This window comes from Mastacembelus armatus, chromosome 17 (genome assembly GCF_900324485.2).
Source record: "Mastacembelus armatus chromosome 17, fMasArm1.2, whole genome shotgun sequence".
Taxonomy (NCBI): domain Eukaryota; kingdom Metazoa; phylum Chordata; class Actinopteri; order Synbranchiformes; family Mastacembelidae; genus Mastacembelus; species Mastacembelus armatus.
The window spans coordinates 21,846,743-21,867,371 of NC_046649.1; the positions used below are offsets into that span (position 1 = coordinate 21,846,743).

The following is a 20,629-nucleotide window of genomic DNA, read 5'->3' on the forward strand; positions in this document are numbered from 1 at the left end:
TTAGCATGAAGAAAAATCAAACTCGCCCTCGTTTCAACTTTCTTCTTCCTCACACACTCACACTCCACTGCAGAGCCTAAAGAGATTAGTGGGTCGGCGGCAAGCTCAACCTTGGCCAAACAAACCTGTCGATTTGATGGCATGTGGAAAAGTTGCTTGAGGGGATTCTTTTTTTTTTTTTTTTTTTTTAAAAAGGTGGAGGGAGAAAGGGAGCGAGGTGAGGAGGAGGCAGTGAAGAATGTAATTGGTCGAGGGAAGTCGGGCGTGGAGAGCATTGTTGGCTGCCTACTCTAGCACAATCTATCTTTCCTTATTCACTCCCTATCTCTCCCTATTCCTCCTTTACTTCCTATCATCACATTTATCCATATACCCCTCCCAATTCTCATACCTCTGTATCTATTTTATCATTTCTCTGTCTCCTCCTTGTGCCAGCTAAAGTATATGGCCAAAAGTATTTGGACAGCATGCTTCCAGTTACGGTTTTGTTACAGCTATCTCTGGTTTATCATTCCACTACACTCTGCATCTCCTATCATGCTGACCCACCTCATTTTCTTCTCCTTCCCTATAGTCATATCTTTTTTTTTCAGTTCCTCTTCCCTCTCATCCCCCCCGCCCTTTTTCTCACTCTTTCTGACACGTCTCGCTGTAGCTCCATGCTGATAGATCATGAATATCAAATACCTGTGCGATCAATGGAGCAGAGGCTGGCACAGCATGGAGGATAAGAGGAAGGCAGATGTTTGTGTGTGTGTGTGACAGCAAGTCTATACTGTATTTGTGTCTATGGATGAATATGAGTCAGTGCAAACAAAGAAAGCAGCATGTGCAGTCACTGCAAATGTCATTGTTATGTACTGTGTATGCCTGCACACACCGCTTCGACAGGCAACACACAGACACGCAAGCATCATTTCACACACACACACACACAGGCTCACTCGATGTCCAAAACTCATCAGCTGCTCTCTTTCCTTCTTGGACAGTCAAGCATCACGCTCCTCACTCTGTAGAGCTCCACAACGCACTACGAGCCATTTCTAACCTCATCCAACCCGAGCAATTACACCAGCAGCTGCTCCCAGTCACTTCATGTATGTGTGCACTAAAAGTGTGAGAATACTTACGTGCAAATGTGTGGCGGTCTAAGTGCGTCTGAGGTGTTGTGTGTTTGTGAGAAGTTCACCATATGGTTCATGTGTTTTTGAATTTGTAATGCGTAAAAGCCTCAGTATAGTCCGTGCATACTGCGAGTGTGTGTGTGGAGTGTGTTGTATGGGTGGCTGTAATGTGTATGTGTGTGTGTGTGGAGTGTGTTGTATGGGTGGCTGTAATGTGTATATGTGTGTGTGTGTGTGTGTGTGTGTGTGGAGTGTGTTGTATGGGTGGCTGTAATGTGTATGTGTGTGTGTGTGTGTGTGAGGGTGTGTGTGTGTGTGTGTGTGTGTGTGTGCGGGGGCCAGGTGGCAGCTTGAAACATCACTTTAATTAAGCTGGAGAGCCTGTTCTGTGGTAGAACGGCCCTCTCTGATTGACTCGTATGTGTCACCAGCAGGCTGCTACAGAACACAGAAACAGCATCGAGCCTGCTGCCACAGAGCTCCAGCCATTAATCACTGAGGCCCATCCTATTGTGCTAATAATCATACAAAGTTATGTAACCCCAGAAATGATTGCCTGTTGAATAAAATCTCTATGATGTAATCTGTTCAAAGGTCCTGTACTTAAATAGAAGTACACACTGTTTGCAAATGAGTGTAATATTATGATAATTACATATTAAATAGAAGCATTTTCATGATGTAGCTAGTTAAGGTGGGGTTAAGTTTAACTACCTGAAAAAAGCAGTGGGTTGTTTAAGCTATACATCATATATTATATAGACATAATATGTTTAGTATGTAACTGGTAATTGTGGCTGCTCAATTATGTAAAGCAACAAGTCCAAAAAAAAACCTGTATGAAATGTAGTATACACAAGTATAAAATGAAAATATTTTGGTATAAGGACCTTTTTTATGGAGCTGGTTCGTTTATTGGTGTGTACTCAACCTGAAGTCACTGAGGAGCAGTACTTCAACCAGAGTTACAAAGTGAGATGAAGTGAGCTGCTGTCAGACTTTTAGGAAAACAACTCCTAAAATACACCGTTATAACCTTGATGACATGAGTGACTACTGCACAAATAATACAATGGGTTTTCCACACATTTTCTCAAGCTTTAATATTGTCCTATTATACTGCTTCAGCAACAGTGTCTACATGAAATACAGCATAAAGCACTACTGCTTTCTACCGCTAGTACAATATTTACTACATTAACAATGCAAAAGGGAAGTGTATGGCAAACAGTGGGCATGAAACAGGAAAGACCTGTAAAGCACTTACAATACTGTGCTTTGCTAATTTAGGATATAAAAGATGCACCGACCACGTTATGTGATGCTGAACTGCAAATTAAGATGTGTTGTATCACCACGGCAGCTATGATATTATAGTGTTAGCTGTGTTAAGTGAAACCCTCCTGGTGTGTTACACACTAAATATATCTTCCTACCAACTCTACAACAATACATTACAGAGAGAAGAATTAAAACACTCACAACACATTTATGCTGCGTCACCGTGCACAGGCAACACGCCCTGCTATTCTGAATGTCATATCATGTCATCATGAAAAACCTTCATCGTTACGCTACAAAGTGCTAACAGATTGCCGTTTCATAACAGCTTTGTGTGGAGAAAGGAGAGGAAACATGCATTTGTGATAGATAGCATCTTGGCACAGTGTTGCTGCAGCATTACTGCTGCTGCTGCTGCTGATGGCTTTTCAATATAGCATTGCAGTAATTTCCCATAAGCCTGTGTGACTAATAGCGTAAACAATGGAGCTGAATGTTCACGTTATGGGCCCATTATGAAACTATCAAGGCAGGCATGTAAAGACGGATGCCTTTGATCAGTGCTCAATTGTAGATCCCAGGTGCAGGGAAGAGAATCTGTGACTTAAAGTGTGCCTTAAGTGTGTGTGTGTGTGTGTGTGTGTGTGTGTGAGAAAGAGAGGGAAAGAGGAGAAGAATGAAATAAAGAGATAAGAGGCAGCAAAGACAGAAACAAGAGAAGTACTGCACAGAAGACAGATTAAGCATAAGACAGAGAAAACCCAACAAAGTGTTTTGTTTTTACAGACCATTGACACAGCAATGAATTCCTTAAATGACTCCCAGTCTATTTGCGCAGCCACCCAAAGTATCTCATTTGCCTTTAAAGCCTTACTCTCTGTACAACCTAATGACCCAAGCTGGTGATGTCATGCAGCAGTTACCTCAATCAGCCAATGGGGTTTCCCAGCTGTCACAGGCTGTCTTGGTTGCTAAAGGGAGTAGTCAAAGTCAACAGGTTAGACACAAGAGTCCCTTGGACGGAGACAACATACTGACAGGGAGTCAATACAGGATGCAAGAATGTGATGAGGGAGCCAGAAAAGAGTGAAGTGAAGTGAAGTGGCCATGAAGAGTCAGTCTGAAAGTCATAGCTGATGGGTTAAGGATACACAAAGTACACACAGGATGGTTTTATAATGAGAGGGAGAGCGAGAGACAGGGAGAGAGGAAGAAATACAGATATATAGATCGATCTATGCGGATGAGTCAAAGTTTTTGCCACACACCTGGTTGAAAGTCGAAAACAACAAACCAGAGTGTCACCCAACTAATGACAGCCTCTTGTCGACTGCTCCTAAAACGCTGGAGATTTTTGGGTCATTGGACCAATTTCAAGAAGTGAGTGCTTTTTCCACTTCAGCTGCTGCATTTTGTCTGCTGTACAACACTCCAGAGAGCTCTCACAGGATGAGTTATGACATGCCAACCTCAAAAACTTCAGCCGGCATACCTGCAGGTCAGACGCTGTGCAAATATTATACGTTTGCTGGATTTTTATGTTGCTAATTGTGCTTTTCATAACTGTAAGAAAAACACTCACATTCACACCTTTGGGCAATTTAGCGTCACCAGTTAACTGAACCTGCATGTGTTTCGACTGTGGGAGGAAGCTGGAGTACCTGGAGAGAACCTACGCAGACACAGGGAGAACATGCAGACTCCACACTGAAAGGCCCCGGGGTCGAATGGGATTCGAACTTAGCATTTCTAACCACCTCACCACCGTGCTGCCTCTTCCAACACCAACTCTGGCTATTTTCCCAAGCTGCTATAGACACTTATATATACATATTTGTTAATCTAGGCGCACAACCAATTGAGTCTATAATCAATATGTGGAGTGAGATCAATACAAATGTCTTTACTATGTGCTCTACATACCGGTATTTGACATTTCCTGAAATTCTTTAGACTAACCAAATAATTAAAAAAAAAGAGGCTAATAATGCTAATTATTATTTTCTGCTCTCTCTCTCTCTCAAGTGCCAAATCTCTACATCTGCAAGAGAAGTATCTCTTAGTTGTAAACCCATGCGTCCATTAAAAGCTGTCTCTTTTGTTAGAAGCACACCCTATGTCTGAAGCTGTATACCATCACAGTGCATCTGCTCTTGTTGTTGTTGGCGGAGACGAGATGTTTAAAATGAGGCGTCTGACAACAGATAACATCTGAAAGGCAGTGAATCCATTATGGCGGTTGATGTTCCGAGAAAGGGTGAGGAGAATAAAGTCCCATCTGGAGGTTTAGAGTTAGGAAGGCAGGAAAGGAGGGAGGTGAGAAGAGACAGCATGACCATGGTGCATTTCCTCAATCTATCTGGCTCTTGTCCATGTGGTCGCATTGATTTTCAGGAGGTAATCGTCCAAAAGAAGAGAAAACTTTCTTTTGCTTCCCTTTAAATCCTCAAAGGTGCACTAGGCAATCTACGATCGGTTCCCATAGAATCCCATCAGAACATACAAAACTTCTAACAGTAGCTCCAAAACAGCAATTAGCAGGCACTCTAACCAGAGAGCTTAACACCTGGATTTTTGATTCCATTAAGTCACTGAGAAAGCACTAAAGCAGTAAGGCCTAAAACATTCAAAATCCACTATCACTTATCACTGCCAGTGCACCTTGGGATGCCAAAGCAGAAAGCTCCCAAGGGTGGCTTACACAAAATCCACTAATAATGTGACATTTACCACAGCAGCACACCCTCGCTGTAAAAGACAGCTATAGTACAGTGGAAATTCAAATCCTGCGTGATTTTGCTGTAGTTGTTTTAATACTGTCACTAGTGATGCACCAGCATCATCTTGCCTGAGTGTGTGTAGACAGAGATGCACCAGCTGCAATACAACACAATAATCAACACGGTGCTGCCATAATGTTCCTTCGTGACGAGGATCATCCACACAGTTGGCAGGTAGCACCGCAGATCAAATTAAATGGCCAATTACACTTCCAATGTGCCACGCAAAGTGTAACCAATTACCTACACTTGGCCAGATGTAACCTGAAGGTAAAGCCAGATGTGAAGATGTGAAGTCTGCAGTTGTTCAGTTACATCTCAAGTTTGGCATGTAAATGGAGAGGTATGGAAATTGGAATAGCTTTTTAATATCACCAGTGAAGACAGATGAGCTTTTAACAGCTGCTGTGATGGAGCACCTTTCAGGGTAATGTGTGACGAGTACTGGAGGTACTGGACTGCACGGCTGAGAGCTGATCCTTCATAGAACCTAGATTCTCATAATTAAACTACTTCCACTGCCGCTGTAGCGTACACTACCATGATCAGGAATGTTTATTTGCATTCAGTGCATGGGTATTAATGGACCTGATTTATAAGTCTATATAAGCCAAGTGTCTCTTATAGCAGACGGCAATCACATGTTGAATTTGTCGAAGTCGAGTTGTTAAGCTGAGACAGACACAGGCAGCTTTGTCTACATTTGCCCCAATACAATAAAACACAAACTGAGAAAACACGGTTTGTTATGCACCTCACACCTCAGAACTAGTCTGCATCAACAAACCCAGACTGACAACCTTACCGACAGCCGACAAATAAAACTGCCATAGGTTTCCACCTGCACTGACAAATACAGTGCTAGTGGGGAGTGATGGAGCAAATCATTCTGCAGCACAGTTTGAGCAATCCATACTGATGAACCATGAAATCCTGATTTGTTAGAGCAAAATCTGGATGGAGGTTAAAACCTGTGTTTCTGTTATACGCACGTCTTGCACTTTGATTAACCACCGAGTTTACTGGTGGACGCTGAATTCATGCATAAGGCATTCTTATTATTATCCCAACTGGGTGATAACATTGTGTGTTTTTCCCTAGCAAGAATTAATAACATCCATGCCATGGGGAGTTCAGGCTAAATATGGGAGCAAGAGTTGTTAAAGAGGAGGAGGTGGTTTTTGGAAGCAGGTTTAATTGCAGGCTAGTGTTGGGGTGGAGTCTTACCAAACCTCTGGGGGATTGCATCTGGGGCTCGGCATTCTAGAGGATGGAGGAAGGGGGGGACAGAAAAACAAGCAAAAACATTTATTAACAGGAACAGTGATAATCTGAGCACATAGAAGGTTGTGATGGGGGAACTTATGATTATTGTGATTATGAAAGGATGGTAATGAGTAAGTGCAGGATATGAAATTGATAAATCTCTGCAGACAGATGAGTAGTAGTGCTGGGCGGCGTGCACTAAACAACAAAACGTCACAGGTGTTCTTCAACTGGGAATAAATCGCACAGGTGCTTCTCCTTTATCAAAATCTTGTTTGATTTACTCTCTAACCACTGTCCTCTTACTGTCCAGCTTCCATTCATCCAGATCACTTGGACAGATTAAAGTTACTTAGGCGAACTCACAGCGATGAGCTTTACAAGCAACTGGCAGGGCTTAGTGACTGTTTGCTCTGAGCTTTGGAAAAAAAAAAAGATTTGCAAACTCGCAGCTTCAGGTCTTCGAAAAAGATTATTCTTTGCACCAGAAGCGACCATTTACTCTTGAAACAGTTTAAATTTGATTTAGGCATCTAGTTTGTGTTGTTGTTGATAACATAAGGTAATCATATATGTTATTCTTATATAGTCCCCTAGCTCTAAAGCCCTTGCTTAGCCCATCTCACAGGTCCAGATTGAGTGAAGCTGCTCATTTTGTGCAATGGACTTCAACTCCCTGAAGTCCCATCTCAATCCTTTCACACCACCCTCCCCATCCCTTTACTGCTCATAAGCACAGATCAAATAAATGCTACCATCTAACTACCAACTACGCAGAGTCAGCCTCGCTCAAAGCGCTGCTCTAATCTTAAGATGAGTATCGACCAGTGTGGCAGCTCCTCTCATCTAACTTCACCAGTGACAACAGCCAGCCAATAGTCTTGTCTGCATCCCAGGCTGTGATAATTGTGAACAATCAGCTGTTTGATTGACACTCCTTGCCAGCAAATGGATGCCTGTGCCTCTAATGGCTCCAGTGACTGCTGATGGTGCTGGGATGGACCATTTTTAAGTCAACAGAGGGGGGAGTTAAGGCTGCTGGATGCCATAACTCACGTTAGTACTCGATAAGGTGTGTGTTAAAGCCAGCTAGTGGAGGTTGAGGGATAGCAGAGAATCATTGACTGCTGGTGTGGAGCAAATGCCAATGTGATTTAAAGCTTGCAATCAGCTCCAACACAAACAAACAAACAAAAAAAAGCACAGCCTCAGTGTTCTGCTGCCTTGTTCTCATCTCTGCTGTTACAAATCCAGTTCATACTCAAAAAAAAAAACTTTGGGGTAGCCCTGGATGTAACCTTATTTTAAGTATAACATCTGGCATAATATAAAAACTCAACCTTGAAGAACGCAATTAAACATAGCAAATGGAGATTCCAACTAAATTAGCACCAGTTAACATGAATCACAGAAGTAACGAGCTGTGAGTGACGTCTGGCCAGACCATAGCATCCCAGAGCAGTACACACAGGTTTCTGTGGCTGTTTGTATAAGAGTATTGTGCAGAAATGTTGCCTGATTGATATTCAGGCCAGGTGTGTGTTTTTCGCTCTTTTCCCTAGTACCTGCCCTGCGTCTGTCTGTTCATCCCCACATCCATCAATCGAGTAAGTCAGCTCGGAGGCAAAACACAACGAGAGAGATGGAAATACAGAGACCCGGAAGGTTACCAAAACAAAGGGAGAGGAAAAAAGGGAAACCGGTGAGTGAGAATGAAAGAGAGAGGGGAGGGCGACAGATTAAGAAGACAGAGATGGAGTTAAAGAGAGAGGAAAGAAGAGGGTGCAGGAGATAAAGGGGAAAGATTGAGTTCTACAGGTTTCCTCTGCTTGATAATAGAGAGGAGGTGCAGCGACGGAGCGGGACAATCAATCTGCATGCTTGGCTAGTGTGTTGTTGGAAATAAAACAACACAGCACTCACTGTGGGGATTACCACACTCATGAAAGCACAATGGAACACACACACACACCCATAATCTATACTTATCCATGCATGGGGGACTGTATATATGTCATGATGTGAAATGCATTATATGTTGACAGGATGAGGAATCAAAGGAACGTATCAAGGGAAGTGGAGGGTGACAAACGTACCGCTTCTCGAGGAAGGAAGGCGTCTTCCTGGCGTAGGACCAGCAGCCCTACGGCCCCACCCATAGGTGTAGCCCGGAGCAGAGACACCACCTCCTCTTGAGTCCGCCCATTCAGGTCAACTCCATTCACCTGAACAGGAGATGTAACTGAGTTTAGAGCAGTTCCTAAGAGATTGTGTGGACTTATATCTGTCTAATTTATTAACCCAAGCTAAAATATTGTTTATGTTTATTCATTTTAATTTAATTGCTGAATATTGTAGATGAACTAGTTATTTCACCATTAATTCCTAAAAAAAAAGTTCAGAGTGAGAAAAAAAATAAATGTGGATAAAGGATTCAAGATTCTGTGCCATAATCCAACAGATTCAACACTGCACAGTGTAATCCTTTATGCAAATTCAGGATAGCAGGAGCTTATTCCATTCTTGCTGCACAAGATAGAGTATGAAACCATGTTCTTTGATTTCGTTCCAGGGTGCTCGATTTCCATTTAAAACACTCACCTGACATTAATTAGTTACACTTGAAATTCAACAGATGACAGGTACTTTTTTTTTTTTTTTTGATGGATGGATTTAAAGTATTAGTGTTTGTAGGGTCTTAATCCTACATAACACATGCTTCCTCTAATACTGCGACAAAACTATAAGTATTACACGGTGGAGGTCTGTAATCCAGATGACACAATGCAATGATCGCAGACGACATGAGATAATTATCACTGCACCGTCACATTTTCTCACCTCTAGCAACCTGTCTCCTGCCTTCAGGCGGCCATCTTGAATGGCAGCTCCCCGCGGCAGAATATTCTTGACATAGATGGGAGCTGAACCCCCGATGGGAACGTCCCGTGATGTTATACTGAAGCCAAGTCCCTCAGGACCTGCAGGATGAGAAGAGGGGAGAGAAGGTCTTAGGATGGAATCTAGTTTTTTCTTGAGGCACAAGCAGAGGCCCCCCCCCCTGAACACCTCTGGAGCTGAAGCTACTGTGAATACGTTTATATTCAGCTGCCATGGTTCTGCCATGTCTGATGTAAGTGTAGGCAATAATGGGTGAGGGTTTAGGCAGGCAACACGCTTAGACACTACAGTGAAATGAACTGGAGTAAAGAGTTGATGTTCAGGAATAAACAGTTATTTACTTTCAGACCATTTTTTACCACCATGTATTTAGACTTTTTGTGCACACTTTACATGTTTACAAGCTCTTTGGGCTTATTACCTATGTTTATGTAGGTAAATGGGATTTTGCTTGTGTACTTTTGCAGGTTTTGTCTGCAACTCAGTAAGAGAGGATGATAACAGGGATCCTGACAATTTAACTCCATCAACGAACACACAGGAAATGAAGAGAAATCCTGCACAGTGTCAACAGAAAGCTCAAGAAGGTTTATAGTAAAAGATTAAAGGGGGATATGTTGCAGGACAAGGCAGCCATTTCCTTTTAAAGTCTTTAAAGTTGTACTATATAATAAGTACATGCAAAATGAAGTTCAGCCTTTGGCCCAAAACAGAAAAAAACCCTGCAGTAAGAACTTATTACATTGTTGTGGTTATGGAAGAGACAACTAGAGGTGTCACTGTTTGATTCCAGCATGTCCAAATCTGTCCTCCCTCCATGAGAACCACATCCCACAGTCTGACTTGTTCTGATCAAGTAACTACATGTAGGTTTTTTTTTTTTTAAAAGAGCTTAGTGAACATTCTGCTCCAAATGACAGTGTCTAAGACTGTAACACAAAGTTAATAAGAAGAACAATAATGAGCATCCGTGCTGTATCAGAGAACTGCCCCTAATCCTCACAACCTGTCTGACTGAGCTGATGCAAAGAATAACAGAGTGCTTAGCTATTCTGTTTCACATCCTCTACTTAATCCCCTACATTGATGAGCCAATCAACTTCCCACAGGCAGATGAGGTGTGGTATTATAGTCACCGGTAAATGCCTGTAGTGTTCCTGGCTTTAAACGGGGAGGAGGGTCTTTAAAACTCCCATTAGCTTGATTAAGACATACCTAAGCAATTTCCTGTGCAGAATGGGTTTCTTTGATTGATTTCGATACTCCCTGGGATTTGCGAGGAGGCTGGTGTGTGATTCAAGCACATAAACAGTATGTGAGGCTTAATCTGTGTTCAAAGCTGTGGGCTTAAGTTGGTTCTGAAAACAAACAGATGAGCCAAACTGCCTCTCGGGAATCACTGTTAATCCCCCCGAAGTGTCTGCTCCAACAACAGCAAACAAAAGGTTGTATGAGAAAAGATGACATCTTTGAGTGACAACATACTGTAACAGCTCTCCTGGCATATCGTACCAAATACAGGGCTTCTTTCTGGATTTTATGACCAAGGAAAGAAGTAGGAGGAGTAGAAAGTAAAAGAAAACAGAAAGAGAGACAATAACAAAGGAACAAGTGGAATCTGCTATCAGCTGGAATATGCAAAATAAATAAACAAACAAATAAAAACATCTGGATGTTTTTTTTGATGTTTAACGTTCTGGATTGATTCTAGCCCCATGAGAGAGAGAGCAGATTTTGGGGAAAACTTCAATGGGCATATGGTGCAGCCATTTCAGACTCTTTGCTGTGGCATTTGACAGCAAGCAGGGACCAGTGGCTGCTTAGCAACAACTTCCCTGGCCCTGAGTCCTGCTGCCAACACCTGGTATCCTGTTGGCAGACGTTAGCACCACCTGTGCCACCTGTCAATCAAAATATATACTCTGGACGTTTTTACGCATTTTACGTTTTTGTTCAGATTTTCATGCTTCTGTGTTTGCGCCATTTCCCAACAAACTGTTCCTATGCTCGTTTTGATGTGAATGGGGAAATTGCTTGTTTATTCAGTTGGAATACAAAGGCTATGAAAATACAAAAGCATCCGTTTCATATCTGAAAGCCAGAAGAATGCAAAACATGAAGGGGGACTTTTACAGACCCTGTGGGAAGAATAAGATGAAAACAAAATGATGTAATAGATCATGTAAGTACTGAGACTCCATTGTTTTTTCACAATAACAATAAAGAACTTTTCCAACGGTAAAAGTTTCAAACCCTTGTCAGAATCTCCTTATTGTTATTGCTCCATTCAAACGGTGAGGTTTACTGAAGTGCATCACACAGCGAGGGTGACTGATAATGATTAAAATAATGTAATTTTGCATAATTATGTTTTCCTGATCTCGCTGGCTGAACAATGCAGCTGTGCCCCATGCTCCTCGTCAAAGACGTAGCTATTTCAAATCAGGTATTCTGCTCATAAAACTGTGTTCAGTGCTTTTTGTCTGTGTTCCACTGAAAACATGAATTTACATGAGGAACGCTTTCTGAGAGTTTTGCAGTGACTTTTCTTCACCTCACCTTTCTTTAGTTGGATGTTCAACCTCCTCCCAACTTTCTTGGTATATCCTCCAGTTGAGGCGGAGCTCAGCCCCCTCTGAGGTGAATGGGTGTGACCTGTAGGCGGCTTGGCTGCCGTAACTGCGGGGTGGGTCAGAGGGGTGTAGCCATCGGTTGCGTCTGCATGAGTTTGCGAATGAAGGTGCGTCTGGGCACCGTGTCGTGACACCCTCTGTGGGGTTTGGTCCATGCCGGACACTGTGCTGCCGGTCAAGGAGTCGGGGCTGAAACGTCCCGAGGTGTATGCTGGGTTCCTCTCGGCTTGAGACAGCTGCTCATAGTGGACCTTCATGGTCGACGGCACCACGTGGAACATGATGACTGGCGAGCGCATGGCCTGACGGAACATGTTCTGGGCTCTGGAGAAGGAATGGCAGGAAAAACATGAAGGGAGAGATTTTAAAGTGGTGGTGACAGAGTTTAATAGTTCATTGATTTCAGCCATAAATATTTTTCTCAGCCATTCTTAATCATAGAAATTCATACTTATCTGCAGCAGTTCATCTACTGATTCTCTCCTCTACATACACACCACATATATATATATATATATATATAAAATCCATCTTCGCCCACCTGAACATTCTGACATGTTAATTAATACTTATTCCTAGTGTGAGCAGCTCTAAAAAGAGACTGAACCCTCCCCAACAACTTCATCACACAGTCTCCTCATTTGGCTCTAGATGAACGAGACCTCCATCCGATGAACGGTTTGTAGAAAGTCCCCTTTTAAATTCCCTTCGGTGTGAGCTCATGTACAGAAGGTGTGAATACAAACTTATGTTAGCTGTCAGCACCCTGTAACAGCGGAGCCTTGTTAGCACCACCTGTTTTAATAAAGTAGATTGCGGTATGGCTCTCCCCTGGCCCCCCAACAGCTGAACGGACGTTTGGGAAAATGCCAGAGCCCCAATATTTCTATCGCTCCCCTTATGACTTGAATGACAACAGACCACAGAGATTTCTGCAGTGAAATTCCAGACTCTTTTTTTCCCAGCCACTAATAACCCTCCCTGAGGATGGACTTGTCTTGGCATCTTTACGACTTCAGGCTGGATCAAGTGACAGATGAGACGTAATCTGCTAGCTTATAAGAATACTGTTAAACAAAAGCAACTGTTAATATGCTTGTAAAAATCCTATGTGTTGTTTTACTTATGAATCCCACAGCAGCTCTGGTTTGGACACGATAACCTGGCTGAAATTTAAGGGTTGAGTCTCCCAAATGATAGAATCTCTCCCAGTTTTGGTGTAATTACAGAGATTTGAGCCTCTGCTCCAATACACTGGAGCTAACTGGTGAAACAGTCCTGACAGCATGTTCTTTGTATTGTTTACAGTACAGGAACAAAACTTCTGGATACTTCTCTTGAACTGAAATTCATTTAGTACAAGGGTTGCAAAAAATACGACGAGGCATATCTCAAAGCCTCAGCAAATAAAGCCAAAATCAAATTATCTACATGGCCAGATATTACGAGAGGTAAATGGAAAATTATATTTTCTTTGTTTTTTCCAGGTATCAGCCTGGGGCAGTTCATTTCTAGGAACTGTTAAGTCCCACGGGACCACAGTAATGCATCATCATTATGCATCTGTATGTGGTCATGTGTGGGTGGTACTTTGCATGAAAATGGTCTCGCATAATGTATATCACCTGTGAATAGTACACTGCAGTTGGATACATACATGTATATTATACAACTATGCTGCCAGAAAAACATCTGATGAAAACACATGTATGCATCACTACATTTCTGAAATTACATGCACTATTATTTGTACAACATCAAGCTATGCATGCGTCACACAGGATCTGCAAAAGAGGCAGGGGAGTTAGCAGGATGGTTTGGCTAGGAAGCACTGAAAAGCACAGACTGTGAATATCAGAAGCTTTATTCTCATTCCCTCCAGTGGAAGGGAAGAGAAAGTGTTAAAAGGTAGGAGTCCATTGTAGCTGTAACCGAAACACAAGGGAATAAAAGCTGGGAGAATTGCAGGGACTGCTTCAGTGACTGAGGTTATGACCTACAGGAATTAGATGGGGAATGGTTAGCTTAGCACAGTGACAGGCAGCAGAGGAGCCATGTGCACTGGCAGGGGTGCACAGAGGAGGGTAGAAAAGGCACAAGGGGAGAGAAGAACAGCAAAAAGAAGGTTTTAGGACTGTAGGTATAAGAAGATGGAAGAAGCAAAGGTCCAGGTATCAAATAACAAAGGAAGGTCAGTGAGCGCCGGAGCTCAGCAGTGGCTCCTGCGAGTTTCTGTCTTACTGTTCAAAGCGGATGTTTCGCAGGTCTCCGTTATTGATACGGACAATACAGTCATTCTCCTGGAAGAGGCCTTCCTGCTCAGCCTTCCCTCCCTTCTCCAAACGCTTGACCAACAAGCCAAGAGTCCTGAAATGTTCAAAAGTCCATGTCAACAAGATTCACAATGACGTCCGTGGATTCAGTGCGACTGCTTTTCTGCAGCCTGGACAGGGCTGAGATGGAGAGTGCACTCAGCTGGAATTAAAATCATGGTAACTTTATCTGAACGCACTTACACTAGTGGCTCACCTCAAGGATTCAAAGCGCCTTTGCATCTTTGAGGAAGATAAAATCATTGCTTTTGCCGCTGAATGCTTGATATCAAATGTTATAATGTTCTGCAGTTTTGAATTATTTACCCTATAAATATTTTAGCCATGCATCCATCAATTATCTATATCAGCTTATTCCTATTTAGAGTCAAGGGAATAAATATTTTATATTTTTGCCGTTTGTAATAAATTGCTGCCTTGTTAATGAAAAGCACTTTTAGATAATAATAATAAAAAAAATAAAAAAAGCCTAATTGCTGCCTGTGCGTTATCATGTGGTACTTAAAGAGTGTACATTGTGGTCCTGTCATTTGCATCATCAGTGTACCATTGAGGTTTAAGGGAGAAAGCAGTCACATCACATCAGGATGCTACAGAGGCTCCGTGTGGGCGGCATCTATTCAGAGGCAATCAACACATTCACCAACTCATGTTCTGTCAGGGTCGGTGTTTTTGCAGGTGTTAATTTTCTAACCCCTAGGACTCCTGTGTCCTGTCTAAGCGAAAAATAAACAACATGCTTTCAGAGACTCACACAAAACAGCACCATTAAACTCTGATAGCAGGTGGGTTGGAGAGAGGCGAGTCTACCACAGCACAGCACTTCAACCTGCTGAGCTGCATCGGTTGTCGCCCTGTAATCCAGTGTGGCAAACTGGCTTATGCCTTCGTGTACAGGCACAGCGAGAGGCTACTTTCACCTGAAAGGGGTCGCTTTGTGGATTATAGACCTGAGTCTGAAGAAGAAAAAAATCAGCTGCGGGTAGGAAAGACGCCGCAAACCTAATCGAGTCTTCTTTGGTCTATAGTTTGTGTCCGTGTGTATTGAGGCTTCTTCTGAGGTGTCGCTTAGCTAAATTTGGGCTGATTTTAGGGTTTAATACTCGCCCTCACCTAAGGCTTCTAATTCAGCATGAATGGGAATGTGATTACAGAGAGGGTGAAAAAGTTCAGGAGCTGAAAAAGTTCAGACACTATTCCAGTGATTGAATTTAAGTGAAACACAATGCGATTTACTGTGGAAGGGCTATTTCTCAGATGAAAGTCTGGCATCTTAATCTTGGGATAACACCCACCCTGACATTTCCCCAATAAAAGAATGGTGCCTTATAAATGTGCTTTTAGGTTGATTAAGTCGGGCAGTAAGGAAAAGTAATATGATCTTGATTTTCAATAAAGTGCGACGGTGAGTTTTGTAGTCTTTTATCGTATTTGTGAGTGAGGGGAAATGTCATAGATGAACAAAGTTTGTGGGACTGGGCTGCATCCAGTATATAAGTGTGTACATATACATACATACAGTGGGTACGGAAAGTATTCAGACCCCTTTACATTTTTCACTCTTTGTGTCATTGCAGCCATTTGCCATAATCAAAAAAGTTCCTTTTATTTCTCATTAATGTACACTCAGCACCCCATCTTGACAGAAACAAACAGAAATGTAGAAATTTTTGCAAATTTACTAAAAAAGAAAAACTGAAATATCACATGGTCATAAGTATTCAGACCCTGTGCTCAGTATTGAGTAGAAGCACCCTTTTGAGCTAGTACAGCCATGAGTCTTCTTGGGAATGATGCAACAAGTTTTTCACACCTGGATTTGGGGATCCTCTGCCATTCTTCCTTGCAGATCCTCTCCAGTTCTGTCAGGTTGGATGGTGAACGTTGGTGGACAGCCATTTTCAGGTCTCTCCAGAGATGCTCAATTGGGTTTAGGTCAGGGCTCTGGCTGGGCCAGTCAAGAACGGTCACAGAGTTGTTCCGAAGCCACTGCTTTGTTATTTTAGCTGTGTGCTTAGGGTCATTGTCCTGTTGAAAGGTGAACCTTCGGCCCAGTCTGAGGTCCTGAGCACTCTGGAATAGGTTTTCTTCCAGGATATCTCTGTACTTGGCCACATTCATCTTTCCTTCAATTGCAACCAGTCGTCCTGTCCCTGCAGCTGAAAAACACCCCCACAACATGATGCTCCCACCACCATGTTTCACAGTAGGGATTGTATTGGGCAGGTGATGAGCAGTGCCTGGTTTTCTCCACACATACCGCTTAGAATTAACGCCAAAAAGTTCAATCTTGGTCTCATCAGACCAGAGAATCTTATTTCTCATAGTCTGGGAGTCCTCATGTGTTTTTTGGCAAACTCTATGCAGGCTTTCATGTGTCTTGCACTGAGGAGAGGCTTCCGTCGGGCCACTGTGCCATAAAGCCCCGACTGATGGAGGGCTGCAGTGATAGTTGACTTTGTGGAACTTTCTCCCATCTCCCTACTGCATCTCTGGAGCTCAGCCACAGTGATCTTTGGGTTCTTCTTTACCTCTCTCACCAAGGCTCCCCTCCCACGATTGCTCAGTTTGGCTGGACAGCCAGGTCTAGGAAGAGTTCTGGTCGTCCCAGACTTTTTCCATTTGAGGATTATGGAGGCCACTGTGCTCTTAGGAACCTTGAGTCCTGCAGAAATTCTTTTGTAACCTTGGCCAGATCTGTGCCTTGCCACAGTTCTGTCTCTGAGCTCCTTGGGCAGTTCCTTCGACCTCATGATTCTCATTTGCTCTGGCATGCACTGTGAGCTGTAAGGTCTTATATAGACAGGTGTGTGCCTTTCCTAATCAAGTCCAATCAGTTTAATTAAACACAGCTGGACTCCAATGAAGGAGCAGAACCATTTCAAGGAGGATCAGAAGAAATGGACAGCATGTGAGTTAAATATGAGTGTCACTGCAAAGGGTCTGAATACTTATGACCATGTGATATTTCAGTTTTTCTTTTTTAATAAATTTGCAAAAATTTCTACATTTCTGTTTTTTTCTGTCAAGATGGGGTGCTGAGTGTACATTAATGAGAAATCAAATGAACTTTTTTGATTTTGGCAAATGGCTGCAATGACACAAAGAGTGAAAAATTTAAAGGGGTCTGAATACTTTCCGTACCCACTGTATATATATGTATATGTATATATATATATATATATATATATATATATATATATATATATATATATATATATAAGCATGAGACCTTAGACTAGCTTTAAACACTTACATTTTAGTTGAACAATAAGAAATAAATGTCAGGTTTGAACACAGTGTTACATACTCAAAGGTCTATTGAGGTTTTTATGACTTTATGACTGATTGCAGCCTCCAAAAACTGCCTCTCTGGGTATATTCAAACCAGATGTGAAATTCCTCTAATTCCATCTCAGCTCTGTTGCAGCTGTGTATGTGTGAGTGGCGTATGTGTGCTTGTGTGTGTCGCGTACACTGCTCAGTGTATCCTTTGAATTAAGTAAAGCTGATGTGACAGCAGCCATGGAGAAATATGACAGTCACCTGCAAACCCTAAACAAGTATGATTGATCACAGTAAAGCAGCAAATTGCTTCATGATGCTGACGATGTGCATGGCACTGGCTTTGTGTGAGTGATGAAGTGACTGCACAAGAATAATGCCCAGTATATGCATGTGTGTATGTGTCGCAGGTGATGTAGCACGACTCCTTGCAGGGTTTTTTTTCCTTTAGAACTTAAATCAACACAATCGAAGACATTTTTATCAGAAACCAAATTAAATTCAAATGCATTCACTTTTATAAAGTCGACAATGTGGCTGACAACGAAGCAGCTAAAGGGGGTAAGTGGGTAATTTTCTTCTTTTTAAAAATCTAAAAGCTGTCAGGTGTACCACTTTGGCTTTCCAATGAAACTAAAGGGAAAAATGAAACACAGCTAGTTAAAGTGAGCAACTGTGGATTAAGTAGGCAGAAAGACAAGAGAAATTCTTCTAAACCTTTTGTGCTTTTCATTTTATTTACTGCACGCCATAAATCTATGTAGAAAAGTAGCTGTTTCATATATTTTATTAGTGTTTACATCCAATGTGAGACACATTTTAACCATTCGTGATGTTTCTAGTTCACGGCCCTGCAGGCACCATATTTGCCTCTTCTTCTCCTTTCCTCTCTTCTAGCCTGCTTGAACAGCAATGTGGTTCTGCTCTGGATATATTTTTACCTGCGGTCCCTGCCACTGAAAGGCACCACGTGGATTCCCAGGGGCCCGCCGTCGTTTGACACCTCCACCAGTCTGACTATGTCTCTGGGAGACGGCGACGGACGGAAGATGGAGACATTGGGTAGGTGAGGGAGTGGAGAGGAGAGAGGTGACACCATGTGGGCAAAAACAGGAAATAAGATGACAAGAGAAACAGGGTGATGACGACAACAACAACAACAGAACAGTGTAGATAAATAAATAAAATAGAAAGCAAAAAGGTGCTGGAGGTAACAAACAAAAAGACAATAAAACAGAGAAGTCCAAATAAACCAGGCACACATAAGGTACACTAAGAAGGACTGAAGGCTCACAGAGGCTAATTTACGCATATGAAATAAAACAGAATCCTAGTTGACACCATATGTGAATCTGTCTTTGTAATTGGCACATTTTTAAAGGGTCTTTGGGGTCTTTTACTTATAGCATTCGTAGATGAAAACCACCACAAACCTCAAGTCAATACATCAAATATCCTTTACTCCCATTTGGGGGAAAAAATCCAGTTCTGTGACTTTGCCTTGTGAAATTCAGCTGCTACATTGTTCAAAACCCTTTTTCTATTATTTTCTCCCCTTTTGTTGTGTTTCAGCAGTGCAGCTGAAACTGCATCTTCTACCCAGACAGATGTAATTGTGATGAAGCCCTAGGCTGAAAATCATTTTCTTTTCATTTCATTTGTATAGGGATGAATTTTGTAGATGTGATCCTTTGACCCTTTAACATCACAAAACACAGTTACAGCTATTTGCTTTTCTAAGGCAGCGTTCATCACCTGTTAGTCCTTTTGGCTGTAAAATATCTACAGCCAGGCACATTTTACAAGATGCCAAATCTAATCGACTCACAGCTTTGAAACAATGACCATAATTAGCTCAGGGAAAATGGGCCCCTTGTTGACAACTAAGAGGTGGGAGAAGCCAGAGTCTCTAGAAAATCACAGGAATAATAACAATACCATACCTGCATATTAAACTGGAGGCATGCAACAGAGCAAAATAGCAAAACAAAACACAGTTGTTAATAACAGGAGCTGGATGGGTGAGTGCGTGGGAGAGCTCTGATGGCGAGACGAGGATCATTTTGCTCCCACAAAAGAGAATTATGTAAATCAGGATGCAGGGCTGAAATGAGATTTTCTACAAACAAACCTGGATTACAATACAGAACCTGCTGCTGTACCGTTTAAATGCTTATTTTGTGGGGAAAGCAAGGAACAATCCGATTTACCCAGGCCCGTTTTAAAAGGGAATATTGGTTTTAAACAAATCAAAGATTATTTCTCATAGCTTTGAAAATCCTTCCTATTGGTAATAATTGTGCTCCCTGAGATGGTCACTGGGAATTTGTTAAAACTACCCCAAGAAAGAGGAAACGAGTGTATCAACACAGACTTTTCATTTGGGGAAACACGTCGGCCGCTTAAACTTAAACTCTAGTGTCGCTCTGAGAGAATCAGAGTCATTTTCTCCAAATGGTGGATCTGACATTTAGAAATCAGCCTCGTTAAACATTCAGGACTGTGAACACCAGTCACACCAGAGTTAGTAGGTGATTGATTTTCATGCTTTTTGGGGAAGCTGATCCATGACAGACAGACTTACTCTAGTGATTTCACAGGGGTGTGGTCCATACAGGAGTCTGCTCGGCCGACTGGCTCAATTCTGCCATTTTCTTCTTCTCTTGCCTCTTCTTCCTAGAAACAAACAGGCACGAAAAAAAAAACAAAAAAAACAGGGTGAGAAGGCATCAGTGAGCAGTATTGATGACCTTTGCTGCATATCCTCATCTCTCACACATTAAAAAAACATTACACCACTGGAAAAACAACACACACAACACAAATGAACTTGCTATGCTCCTGTCACATGACAAATCTGACCTAGATGACTGCTGCTACCAAAGACTCAACGACAGCAAATCATATGAGCATCAGACAACCATGACTGCATGCTGATGACAAAATATAAGCTACTTTTTCTTGCCACTACAAAAAGGTCACTATAAAAAAAAAAAAAAAACAATAATACTGAGATCAGACTACAC

The 20,629-nt window shown here is 42.2% G+C and overlaps 1 protein-coding gene across 6 annotated transcripts in view; it reads right to left on the reverse strand.

Moving 5' to 3' along the window:
• Positions 1-20,629, reverse strand: part of pard3ab (par-3 family cell polarity regulator alpha, b) — a 191,031-nt gene that overhangs the window by 83,219 nt on the left and 87,183 nt on the right. For 3 of the 6 annotated variants that reach the window (XM_026313170.1, XM_026313167.1, XM_026313166.1), the window contains exons 6-13: positions 20,188-20,279; positions 18,545-18,628; positions 14,227-14,352; positions 11,912-12,309; positions 9,293-9,432; positions 8,548-8,676; positions 6,413-6,448; positions 3,329-3,376 (exon numbers count right to left, since the gene is read on the reverse strand). In XM_026313170.1, coding sequence (XP_026168955.1) covers positions 3,329-3,376; positions 6,413-6,448; positions 8,548-8,676; positions 9,293-9,432; positions 11,912-12,309; positions 14,227-14,352; positions 18,545-18,628; positions 20,188-20,279 — 1,053 coding nt within the window. The remainder of the gene's footprint in view (positions 1-3,328; positions 3,377-6,412; positions 6,449-8,547; positions 8,677-9,292; positions 9,433-11,911; positions 12,310-14,226; positions 14,353-18,544; positions 18,629-20,187; positions 20,280-20,629) is intronic. The other 3 variants (XM_026313171.1, XM_026313168.1, XM_026313169.1) reach the window with 2 other exon arrangements.